The sequence below is a fragment of the Megalobrama amblycephala genome, linkage group LG3 (genome assembly GCF_018812025.1).
Source record: "Megalobrama amblycephala isolate DHTTF-2021 linkage group LG3, ASM1881202v1, whole genome shotgun sequence".
In the NCBI taxonomy this organism is placed as follows: domain Eukaryota; kingdom Metazoa; phylum Chordata; class Actinopteri; order Cypriniformes; family Xenocyprididae; genus Megalobrama; species Megalobrama amblycephala.
This window is the reverse complement of record NC_063046.1, coordinates 30,538,212-30,551,270: the sequence shown is the minus strand read 5'-3', so window position 1 is coordinate 30,551,270 and position 13,059 is coordinate 30,538,212. Positions and strand designations below refer to the sequence as shown.

Genomic DNA, 13,059 nt, shown 5'->3' with positions numbered 1-13,059 from the left:
ATATCCACATTGAGTTATATTAATTTAATGATCTGTGCCAAACCCCTCAAGCCATTGATTCCAAATTCATTTTATTGTGATTTCAACATTTAGACCACAAGACAAAACACTGAATACTCAATATCAACCCTTATAGTTACAATTTTAAATCACTGTGCACATAAAAAAGATCTCTGCTCATTTTGCAGCTTTGATCATAATTACAATAAAAACAGAAATATTATAAAATATTTTTCCAATTTAAAATAACTGTTTTCTATTTTATATATATATTTTAAAATGTAATTTATTCCTGTGATGCAAAGCTGAATTTTCAGCATCATTACTCCAGTCTTCAGTGTCACATGATCCTTCAGAAATCATTCTAATATGCTGATTTGCTGCTCAAGAAACATTTCTTTTGATTATCAAAGTTGAAAACAGTTGTATTGCTTAGTATGTCTGTAGAAACCCTGATACACTGGTACCTGAAACAATGTAAAAGTTTCTGTTGTCACTTTTGATCAATTTAATGTATCCTTGCTGAATAAAATTATTACTGAAAAGAATCTTACTGATTTTGTCCATATAATGAAATTCATTGCCCAGACTCTCATTGTCTGGGTATCTGAAGGCTCAGCGTGCAAAAGCGTTACCTCATTAGCCAGTATTAATATATTAATTACAGTAAATAACACGTTATTAAATCATTGTAATTATATTACACTTGCCCACAATGGCTTTAATGGTAATTAAATGCAAAGCTATCATACATATAGACAACTCGTGTTTTGGCCTTTAGTCTATACAGTGGAATAACTTGTAAAAGCCACACCATTCTTTGGCCCATCATCTCCAATCCTGTGCACATACTCTCCGTCCCATTCTAGCTTTTCTCTAGAAGTCTGCTGAACTGTCAGCCTCTTTAAAGTGAGAGAGGAGGTGGAAGTTCTGATGGAAGTCATCAAAGAGTTATTAGTGTTCTCCAGCTCAAAAGCTACAACGTTATGTTCACGCTGTCGGCGCCTCATGCCTCTGCACAGTGGAATGGTGAAGAGACCGTAGATGATGGGGTCCAAACAAGCATTTAATAGGCCAAAGATAAAAAGGATGTGTGAGAGGGACTGGGACACTGTTTCCACCAGGCCAGCGGGACAGAACCAGTACCACAGGCCAAGCATGTAGTAGGGTGTCCAACAAACCATGAATGACAGGACGATGACCACAGTCATCTTCAGCGTGCGCATGCGTGCCTTAGGGATGTTGTTTTTTGACCTGCGCAGCTGCACTTTGTTAGACAGCACTGGATGTGACAAAGATCACAACAAAAGCAAGACGCCTGACAGTTAGAGCAAAAACACCTCAGGGTAATGTCACATGCAAACTGATCAAGACGCACTACTCTTGATTCAATAAGGTATCTTTCTTTTTTAAAGAAAAAAAAAAGAACTTACAGCTGTCTTCGGTCATTTTCCTGGAGATCTCAAACAGTATCCTGGTGTAACAGGAGATCATGATGAAGAGTGGGAAGAGGAAGAGGAAGGTGAAGGTAAGCATGTTGTAAAGTGTCTCGTGCCAGCGTGAGCTAAAGCTGCCGTAGGTCGTACACTGGATAAACCGCTTGGGGGAATCGATCACCACAACATGGAAAATAAACACCTGGAAAAAGAAGATATTACAGATATTCTGTTGCAAGGTTACAGGTTACTACAGGTTATTTTTCCTTTAGTTTTGAAATATGTGAGTAGTTTAATATATATATATATATATATATATATATATATATATATATATATATATATACACACACTATATGTATGATCGGTATGATTTTTAAATTTTTTTATTATTTTTTTTGGAAAGAAGTCTCATGCTAATATTATTACAATTTGAAATAACTTTTCTTTTTGGATATATGTTAAAATGTAATTTCTTCCTGTGATGACAAAGCTGAATTTTCAGCATCATTACTGCAGTTTTCAGTGTCACATGATCCTTCAGAAATCATTCTAATATGCTGATTTGATGCTCAAGAAACATTTCTTATTATTATCAATGGTGTAAACAGTTGTGCAAACTTATAAATGGTAGTATATTGTAGGTTATATATTTAAATTTTAATTTAAAAAAAAGTCTATAAATATATTTATAAACAAATTACATAATAGCTGATAAACAAAAAACATGCATACAATGGAATATATTAAGGTTTTTATGAATCTAGATTTAATAAGTTGGGTTTTTTTTTTAAATAAATGTCAAGTCAGGACATGTTTGTTTTACTTTAGATGGCATTTCATATGTCAAAAAGAGCATCTCAAGTCAGTATCAATAAATAGCTGTTTCTCATTGAGACATCTTGCACTATACTGTGAGACGACAGTTAATTGAACAGCTTAAACTAGCTTTTCAACTATTTGGGCTTCTCGGGCCGGCTTAAACCAGCTCAGACCAGCAAAGCAGGTTAGGCAGTTCTTTTAGCAGGGAAAGACATTATGACTTTAATATGTAGAAAAAAATAATGAATATCCAAAACATCACTTTCATACATGGTAAGATAGAGGTGCAATTACTTTTAAATTGTGCATATTTAGATATAAATTAAGTATGTGCAAGATAAAGGTGCATCAGTCAATGTGTCATTAAGGAAAATACATAGAAACATCTGCTTATAGCACAAAATGTAAAATTATTCAAAGAGGCAAGATGTCCCTCTACCTATAGGGCAAGAATCCCCAGGTTAAACTTTACAGAATGTATAAGTGACTTTGATATCATTCCTATTATATAGCCCTATATAATATTGTCATTAAAGAGTTGTTAATGTAAAATACTAATTCAACAATTCCATTCCTTTTAAACTGTGTTTAACAATGTAGTTGATTAATTCAATAAACGACAGACAAAGCAGAATCCCAGTAAATGAGATTTATTTGAAAGGTAAATTTATTCTATGATCTGTATGAACATAGTCTACATATTTAATTGCATACATTTTTAATTGAAGATATGCCATAGTACACTGTGAGCAGAATTATTAGGCAATTTGATTTTCCAAGCACATTTTACCAATTCCAATCCACATCAATCTTAATAACTACTATTAATATTGTTTTTAATCATTTATAAGTGATATATAATTGTTCATGAAGGCTGGAAATGAAAAATGCCTTATATTCAGGTGTGTAGAATTATTAGGCAGGTTTTCTTTTACAGGAAAAATGAGCCAAAAAACTCTTAACTCTTTTAAATACTCATGAGAAGAATGCAATACTAATGCAATACTAGAAATTGCAAAGTTAAAGCATGACCAATGGACAGCAAAATGCTCATTGGGTCAGCGGGGTCATACAAAAACAGCTGGAGAAGAAAAGACACATTTTAACTGCAAAATAATTAAGAATTAAGGTGAAGAATTAAGTGTGAAACCATCAGGAACCCTTTAGTCTCCAGCGCCACCATTTTCCAGAACTTCAACCTACCTGGAGTCTCCAGAAGTGCAAGGTGTCAGGATCTCAGGTTAGGTTAGCTAAAGAATCCTAAAAAATGACCCGCTCTTAATAAGAATCACAAGCTGAAGTGTTATAAAATACATGAAGACGGGTTTTTATAGGCCTTATAGACAGACAGCTTGAGAGTGACTCCTGAAGGACCAGCACCACATCCTCTTGTACCACTGTTTGAAGAATTTATCTTCCAGAATCTGGCAGTAAGGTGTGAGAGTTCACTTTTAGTCCATCTCTTATCCTGAAATGTCCATCTTGCAGAGATAAAAATGATCTTCCAAAACTTACTGCCAGATTTTGGAAGATAAATTCTTCAAACAGTGGTACAAGAGGATGTGGTGCTGGTCCTTCAGGAGTCACTCTCAAGCTGTCTATCTTCATCTTGTGATTCTTATTAAGAGCGGGTCATTTTTTAGGATTCTTTAGCTAATCTAAGTCTCTGAGATCCTGACACCTTGCACTTCTGGAGACTCCAGGTAGGTTGCAGTTCTGGAAAATGGTGGCGCTGGAGACTAAAGGGTTCCTGATGGTTTCACACTTAATTCTTCACCTTAATTCTTAATTCTTTTGCAGTTAACGTGTGTCTTTTCTTTTCCACCTGTTTTTGTATGACCCCGCTGACCCAATGAGCATTTTGCTGTCCATTGGTCATGCTTTAACTTTGCAATTTCTAGTATTGCATTATTGCATCCTTCTCATGAGTATTTAATAATTTTTGACTTTTCAGTCTGAGTTAAATCTCTTTTTTGGCTCATTTTGCCTGTAAAAGAAAACCTGCACACCTGAATATAAGGCATTTTTCATTTCCAGCCGTCATGAACAATTATATATCACTTATAAATGATTAAAAACAATATTAATAGTAGTTATTAAGATTGATGTGGATTGGAATTGGTAAAATGTACTTGGAAAAAAAATATGATCAGAAAATCAAATTGCCTAATAATTCTCCACACAGTGTAGTAACAATATGAATTCACATGATTTAACTCAGCCAGCCTATTTAGGTTTTATATATATATATATATATATATATATATATATATATATATATATATATATATATATAATATGTATATAATTTGATATATATTTATTTTTTAGATTATTTTTTTCCAAGAAAAACAAAAACAAACTCTGGGTCATCTTGGGAACGATACATACCTCAAAATTTCTCTCCCCGTACACCTCACTTACCTGTGGTATGGATAGCACGACACTCATGGTCCATGCTACACTCAGCAGAACTTTATTTCTCCTCCTCGCTTTGTTGATGGACAGAGGACTGAGAATGGCAGCCTGTCGGTCCAGACTAATCACCACGGTCACGAAAGCGCACGAGTACATGGCCACGAGTTTGAGGAACATCAGCGTCCGGCACGCGAGATCCCCCGCGAGCCACTGCACAGTTATATTCCACACCGCGTCCAGCGGCATGACGATGATCGTCACCAGTAAATCCGCCACAGCCAGATTAGTGATGATCAACCGAATGTGGGACCGTTTTCTGTGGTTGTGGTTGGCTGAGTAAAGCACGGCGAGATTGCAGCAGGCGGACAACGCGCACAGGATCAGGGTGAGCGTCACTCGGACCTGAGCCGCAGTGGTGAAGCGCGGAAGATGAGGAGGATGAGGAACATCTTCAGTGCTGCTCGAGTTAAAGTTTTTGACTTCATACTTACAGGTGGAATTCCTCTGAAAAAGGTCCTCGATGTGATGAGTTGAGTTCATGCTGCTTCTTTTGTGCTTTAATGGCCAGATCAGTAGTTAAAGCAATGTACAGACCTGATAAACACGTGGAAGCGGGAAAAGAATCCCAAAAGGGTCATTCCAGAAACTATATGCCTACTTGACAGTTGAATGACAGTTCATAAACTCAATTTATTTTTCTAAAATTTTCAATTAGGCTACAAGTAACGTAAATAAATAATTATCTTAATGTTCTCCCCTTGTTTAGGTGGTGATGGCTCGTTGGTGACCCCAGAGATCTGTGGTCATTTGAATGTGCTGACCATCAGTTGTAAGTGTCCAAGTGAATAGCATCATCACCGGGGGCGTGGTTAATGAAGATATAGCCAAATGTGATCAAAGGACCCCTACTCTCGTGTTTAATGAAAGCTTAAGGTTAATTTGCTAATGCATTTTAAAGAAGGGACTGAAGTAAGATAAAAGCGTAGGGTGAATTCAGGTTGATTAGGACACTTTTTTGTCATTGACTGGGAAAAAGTGTCCGAATCAACCTGAATTCACCCCTGTGTCATTTAAAGGTCTATAAACTGTGCAAGAAAAGAGTGATAGAGATTAAGATGAGCTGTTTTGCTAGTTTGATGCTTCTTTAAAACAAAACGTGAAGGTTAGGCTACTTTTAGTCACTTTTATCATAAAGTGTGTGTGTGTGTGTGTGTGTGTGTGTGTGTGTGTGTGTGTGTGTGTGTGTGTACAGGTTTGGCTATACTTGTGAGGGCCAAATGTGCTTTACTGGTCCTCCCTAGATAAAGAGGCATATAAATCATCCAAAACGTTTTTATTTAAATCTAGTTTTATGTAAATCTAAGTTTCTGTGAGGGTTATGTTTGGGTATGGGTTGGGTTTGGCGATAGAAAATATCTTTAACTTGATATAAAAACAATGAAAGTCTATGCACTGTCCTCACTAATATAGTGAAACAAGCGTGTGTGTGTGTGTGTGATTTTGTTTTTGGTTTGTGATGTGCTTAGTAATATCATGCTCTGAGGCAATAGAGACACATGTGATGTGAAAGAGTGTTGTCAGGAAGGTCAATGTGTCCCACAGCAGGACAAACGCTAAGCTCAGAAGTGCTATTGATTCCACTCTGAAAGCCTAACTAGCCTTAAAACGGTTTCAGTTTCAGGGACGTGAACATTGAGCATCTTTATGAAATCCAAGTCCTTTTTTTTTTTTAATCCAAATGTTCCAACACTGGTTTTGTCATGTCTCCTTTTGTCATCTTTTTTAATTTATTTACTGTAAATATAAAATTAATTTAGAAAAGTTTAAAGTTTGTTTAAAAACATGTACAATAACAAATTCCCTTTTCATGCATTAATAACAAGGTCTGACGTATTTATGAGTATTAATTTAAAAACATTTACAATTTAACACCATTTTAAACATTTCCCAAAACATGTCGTAAAAAATCGAATTACCGCAACAGTCTAAAAATATCAGAACTGCTAGATAAACAAATACATTTTCACATTTTTAAAAATGGGTTATTAAAAGTCATGCAGTTTCTTGAAATTATTCAATAATATATATTTGTAAATTGATATTTTTATTTGATTTTGAATGATTTCTCTCATTACCACAACAACTTTCACAATTTACTAATTTTTTTATATTTCATTGAAACCTGACATATTTTCAGAATTATTTGGCAAACCTAAAAGAACACATGCATTTATTTAAAGGCAAAGTACTATTTTCTCATTTATTAATTTAACATTTAATGAAAACCTGTAGCAGTAATGACACATAGGTTACGGAATTGATGATTTCATATAAGTAGGCGTGGTTAAAAATAAAATTTAATGTAGAAAATAAATGAGATAATATTTGCACAATCATGGATTCAAGTTCAATAAATATTATTTTGCATTGCTTCAAAAATATATAACACGTAAAAAACTGAGAATACAGAATTCCATAACCATATTCATATGTATTTGTAACACACCTGGTTCTATTTCAAATATATGCTGTAACTTTTCACTGTCTGTAAACAGGCTGTCAGCGTGCGCTATGAACGTGGAGATTTTTCAGTGAATATTTTGAATGCAGGATACATCATTATGCCAGAAGGTGCAAAATTTTGAATTTTGAATGAGTGAGTCATTTAATGATTCATTTAACCAATTTGTTCAGGCTTTCATTGCTCTTAAAGGGATACCCCACCCAAAAATTAAAATAATGTTATTCTGATGATAACCAGTTTCTGTTCATTGACTTTTATTGTATTTTTGTCCATATAGTGAAAATCTGTGAAACTGTCTAGTTGTCAAAATTCTTCAAAATATCTTCTTTTTTGTTCAGCAGAAGAAAGAAAGTCATACAGGAGGTTTGGAACAAAATTTGACAATTTAAATGTTTGGTTGGACTATCCCTTTGAATCATTAACTCATTTGAAACAATGCCTGCGCCCGAAAACTGGAAAATGCTGCCTTCTGAGGACATATTTCAAGGTAGTAAGGCATCAAGGCACGTCCGAATCCAATGTTAGCTTCACTTCCTGTCTCATGAGATACCTTCCTCAGATCGATTTTTGAAGGAAGCATGGATGTATCCTTAGCTGCCTTTGATATCCCACAATCCTGTGCTTTCCATTCTGTGACAGTTGAGCTAGAAAAATAAAGATGGCGTCCAAAAGTTGCGTTTGCTGCTCAGTTTGTGTATAAATGCACGATTTTGATCAACATATTTCAATTTTGATATCATTTCTATCGAGAAATTACTACTGTAGTAATTAAATATTTGTTTAGTTCTCACCAAAGCTCGCGCTATATTGCTGTAGATCATTAAACTGTTACGCTGCCTCAGAAGTCTGTCCGAAATCAATTTCGTGAGGTGCCTTCATGCACAAATGCTGCCGTACAAGTCATTCTCTTATAAGACAGCGAGGCAACAAGACAGCTAGGTTTTCGGACGCAGCCACTGATTCATTCAGGAAGGAAACATACAATGCACTGCTCAGAGATGCAGTGGTGCCTGTGGACTCATTTGAAACTTTTCATTAACAGAGAAATATAGACAACGTTTTGTGTAAAATTGTTACACACAGAAGGGGACGGAGACACAGGTAATAGTTAAGATGTGTTTATTAAACAACCAGAGGATGAACGGCAGAATGCAGGTGAGTAAATGGCTGGATAAGTTTGTGACTAGAGCAGTGACTGGATCTGATGATGTTTCTTATCTTTTCCCAGGGAACGTGGATGCAAGCAGACGTGGAGCAGACAGGACACGATGACACTCACTGGAGACACGGAGACACTAGGAGTTATGGAGAACACTGGAGACAGGCAAGCAGGCGCTAAAGTAGTCCTTAAGGTAAGCATAACAGGTAGGTATGCGTTAATGAGACCGGACAATGACTGAGTGATCTGGAGTGTCTTATGTAGTGCTGCTGATGGTGACTGTGATGAGTGTCAGGTGGAGCTTGTTAATACTCAGGGGAGGGAGTGCGTTGTGATTGGGTGAGTGAAGAGCCTGGCGTATCTGTGACAAAAATAAGATACTTAAAGGTGCTCTAAGCGATGTCACGCGTTTTTAGGCCAAAACATTTTTTGTCGCATACAGCAAACATCTCCTCACTATCCGCTAGCTGCCTGTCCCCTGAACACACTGTAAAAAAACGCGGTCTCTGTAGTCGCCACAAGCTCCGAAAACGGCAACAAAAACTACCTGGTGCAGTCTGGACCACGAAACATAATAAACATGCTCCAGCCAATAACCGACAAGAATGATTTTAAATGTGCGTTCATGACTGTTTCAGGAAGCACAGAGGGGAGGGGGAGGGGTAGGAGGGAGGGTCTAGCTAGCCTCTGTTTTGTTTGACAACACTTTGAACGTCAACAGGAAGTTACTCCACCCAGGATCGCTTAGAGCACCTTTAATATTTACTTCTTGTATAAACTGTTAAAGCAATATCACACACTGATCAGATCAAAAATCATTACACCTGTGATTACTTGCAGACACATTCATGCTGATGTTCAGAACAGCAGTGGAGCGATTTATGGCAAGCCAAATTAGCTTTTAATGTTCTCAGCGTCACTTGTCGTTATTGCATTTATACTAGAATTGGATAATAGAGCTCTCTAGTAACAATTACAATTAGAGAGCACCATATTTGTTTTTAGTAAGAATTGAATTACAGAGCTCTCTAATCGTAATTGTTACTTGTAAGAATTGCAGTTCGAGAGCTCTCTAATTTAGTTCTTTGTAAAAAAATTAATTGTAGAGCTTTAATTAAAAATGAATGACCACATCCTTAATGTCAGAGATATTTCAGTTTCTCTCTCTCTCTCCCTCCTCCCTTCTGCAGGCATGAGCAGTGAGAAGCTTGAAAACAGTTCATTCACACATTAGAATTTTTTTTTTTTTAATAAAAACAAAACAAAACTTGGCAATACAATGATTTAGACTTCTTTCTTACAATGTATTGAATATATAAATGTTAAAATAAATGTTTTAATCATAGTATCCAGATTTTATGTGAGTCTAAAGCAGCACTAGTGTAATAATGATATACTAATAAAATCTCCAGTAGTGAAACTGATCCAAATTTATATGATCCATTTAATCTAAAGTCTGTGAAAGCTTACAGCTTTGAAAGCTAAGTGAACATAGCTCAAACAGTTGTACGATATGAACGAACTAGATTATCTTACAATGTCACATTTATAGAAATTGTTCAAAGATAAATAATATGATTCTTCTGTTGTTAACTTTGTGATGTTTGCATTCATTCACTAAGTGCAGTGCACTACACCACTAGACCACTAGATGTCCCCCTGCACTGTAGATCCCATAGGTGAACGTGATTACACAAAGTACATCATGTTCCTGGAACAACATTCCAATCAACTAATCAGATTTGATGGACATGTTTACAGTTTTTCAAGTTTAGGCCTACAATCAGGTTTAGGTGCTTCTACATCATGTTATTCACCTATCATTTCACTCTGAATTTAGGGATAAGTTATGGGTAGGAACAGGGTTAGGACAACATTTCCAGACAGGAATGTTGTTTCTAGGATCAATAAAATATTTTGATCCAGGAACATGTCTTACTTGGCAAAATCACAATGACCATTACACATACAGAGAGCATTTATCCATACTTCCCTAAGCTCAGTAATAACCCAAAGTGCACTTTTATCTCCCTTCAATTCACTCATCATATCGTTCGACAATTTGTAGCTTACTGTTTTTATATATTAGCAATATAGTTACTATAGCCTATTCATAAAATATTTGTAGTCTTAGAATGTAAATACAAACTTGCACAAAGCAGCAGTGTTTAGAGTGTGTCAGTCTCTAATTTTTTAATGTAGCTTATGAAAAATGAATGAGAGCAAAGATTATTGGAGCCATTAAGTTGACCATAAAAGGTTGCTGAATATTGTAGTCAAGACCAAGACAAGTGGATGGCCATTATATTAATACTTTACATAATTAACACTTTACTTGTGTATAAAACATACTTTCTTACTAAAGTAACAGTACACCATAACCAGCATGCTGCATTTTTTGTTTATTTTGTGGGATTGTTCATTCTAGAAAATTTACCATACTAGATTTTTTTTTGCATGGAAAATAGTTATTGTTGTTTAAAAGGTCATTTTTGGAGACCACTTCTGTGGAGTTCCCTTGGGTCTCTATGTACAATAGTATAACCTGTCTGTTTTATTGACATTCAGTGTCAAGATTGTTCCTGCAGCAACACTTTCATACATTGCCTCATGCCTTTTTTCACCATTGTGATGGATCAACCCACTACAGCAAATGAAAGGGTTAGTTCACCCAAAAATGAAAACTCTGTCATTTATTACTCACCCTCATGTCATTCCAAACCTGTAAGACCTTTGTTCATTTTCAGAACACATATTAATATATTTTTGAAGAAATCCAAGGTTATCTGAACCACACCTAGGCAGCAACGACATTGCACCTTTTGAGGTCAAGAAAGGTAGTAAAGACATCGTTAAAATAGTCAATGTGATTACAGTGGTTCAACCTTAATGTTGTGAAGAATATTTTTTGTGCGCAAAAACGAAACAAAAATAACGACTTTATTTAACAATTTGAACTGTTGTCATACACAGTTGACATAGTAAATACAGTGCAGGCTTATGCATTTACGTCCGAACACATGCGTGTGATGCTGACGCAGGAGCTGGCTAACAATGATTCGCCGTTCTGACGTGGAACGCGGAAGCGCTGCACTGTGTTTACTACGTCAACTGCGTATGAAAACAGTTCAAATTGAATAAAGTCATTATTTTGGTTTTGTTTTTGTGGCCAAAAAGTATTCTCATCACTTCATAACATTAAAATTGAACCACTGTAGTCACATTGACTATTTTATCGATGTCTTTACTACCTTTCTGGATCTCAAAATGTGCTGCCTATATGTGTGGTTCAGAAACCATCAGATTTCATCAAAAATATCTTACTTTGTGTTCCTAAGATGAACGAAGGTCTTACGGGTTTGGAAAGACAATGAGGGTGAGTACTTAATGACAGAAATTTCATTTTTGGGTGAACTAACCCTTTAATTATGGATTATCAACTGATGAATATTAGTGTTTGGTATTATTTAAAATAAAGCATAAACCGCATACCGAATTATAATCAGAAACACCAGATACATTTTAACTGGTGCTTTTACGTACTAGCCGAATTGTTTAATTTAATTGTAAAAGACAAAAAGATGGTGGGATGATGCAAGTGCTGGAAAAAGAGAGGGGTCTATGATGCTATAATTGAGTACAGCGCTGTTTGGCTCAATATGAATCACTGTAAGAGCCCAGCAGAGCCATAGACAGATGGGAAAACACAAGGAGTGGTGAGTCTTGCTCTGTAGGATGGATAAAAAAAAGAAAAAACAACCAGTCAATACTGTGTGTGTGTGTGTGTGTGTGTGTGTGTGTGTGTGTGTGTGTGTGTGTGTGTGTAAATCAACCCTGCCTCCAAAGACAGTCTGAGATATACTGTTATGCTATTGCTGAGTCCATTCTCCAGGCAGCAGTAAATTGTCTTTGCCTCAGAGTATTGAAGTACAGAGACTGTGTGATTACCTACAATCACACTTGCTGTGAATATAGCCACACTAAATGACTGTTGCATGATGCAGTCAACAGTATTGTCTTTTATCCGAAAGACTGAAAGAACTATTGTGTGTATTTTGACTATTTTATGTATTCCAAATGCAGCAAAAACATATTAATTATAGAACTACAGTGCAGTGGCTTATACAATGATTCCATACTGATACATGATTAATATTTAACCTTCATTTTTTACTAGGGGAGATAAAGAAGAATGTAATTTTTTAAACAGTGACCAAGAACTTACACATCAATACATCAAACACTTTATTTAAATCATGTAACAACACTCCATTGCAAAAGCTTGAAATTAAAGTGGTATTTCACTCAAAAATAAAAGTTTTGTCCTAATTTACCTCACTTTTTGATCATTTTTTCCTCATAGTGAAAGCGAATGACTGAGGCTCTCATTTTGCCTGACATCTCATTTTCTGCACAGAATAAAGTCATACGGGTTTAGAACAACATGAGGAAATGATAACAGAAGTTTAAAAGGTTAGTTCACCCAAAAATGAAAATAATGTCATTTATTACTCACCCTCATGTCGTTCTACAGCCATAAGATCTTTGTTCATCTTCAGAACACAAATTAAGATATTTTAGTTGAAATCCGATGGCTCAGTGAGGCCTCTATTGAGAGCAAAGCCATTCAAGCTCTCAATGTCCATAAAGGTACTAAAAACATATTTTAAACAGTTCAGTGGTTCTATCTTAATATTATA

The 13,059-nt window shown here is 35.7% G+C and overlaps 1 protein-coding gene across 1 annotated transcript; it reads right to left on the bottom strand.

The window, feature by feature from the left end:
* Positions 1 to 680: 680 nt before the first annotated feature.
* On the bottom strand, positions 681 to 5,473 carry gnrhr2 (gonadotropin releasing hormone receptor 2). The gene is made up of 3 exons (XM_048185057.1): positions 4,683 to 5,473; positions 1,434 to 1,638; positions 681 to 1,282 (listed from the first exon to the last, which is right to left on the bottom strand). The coding sequence occupies exons 1-3, from the start codon at positions 5,214 to 5,216 to the stop codon at positions 783 to 785; spliced, it is 1,239 nt and encodes a 412-aa protein (XP_048041014.1). The 5' UTR covers positions 5,217 to 5,473; the 3' UTR covers positions 681 to 782.
* Between the last annotated feature and the right edge of the window lie 7,586 nt (positions 5,474 to 13,059).

Bases quoted from the DNA above. Each gene is read 5' to 3' on its own strand.
- gnrhr2 (XM_048185057.1), bottom strand. From the start codon at position 5,216: ATGAACTCAACTCATCACATCGAGGACCTTTTTCAGAGGAATTCCACC. The intron at 1,639-4,682 runs GTAAGTGAGGTG...TTCTTTTTCCAG, and splicing joins TCGTGCTATCCATACCACAG to GTGTTTATTTTCCATGTTGT. The intron at 1,283-1,433 runs GTAAGTTCTTTT...TGTCACATCCAG, and splicing joins GAAAATGACCGAAGACAGCT to TGCTGTCTAACAAAGTGCAG.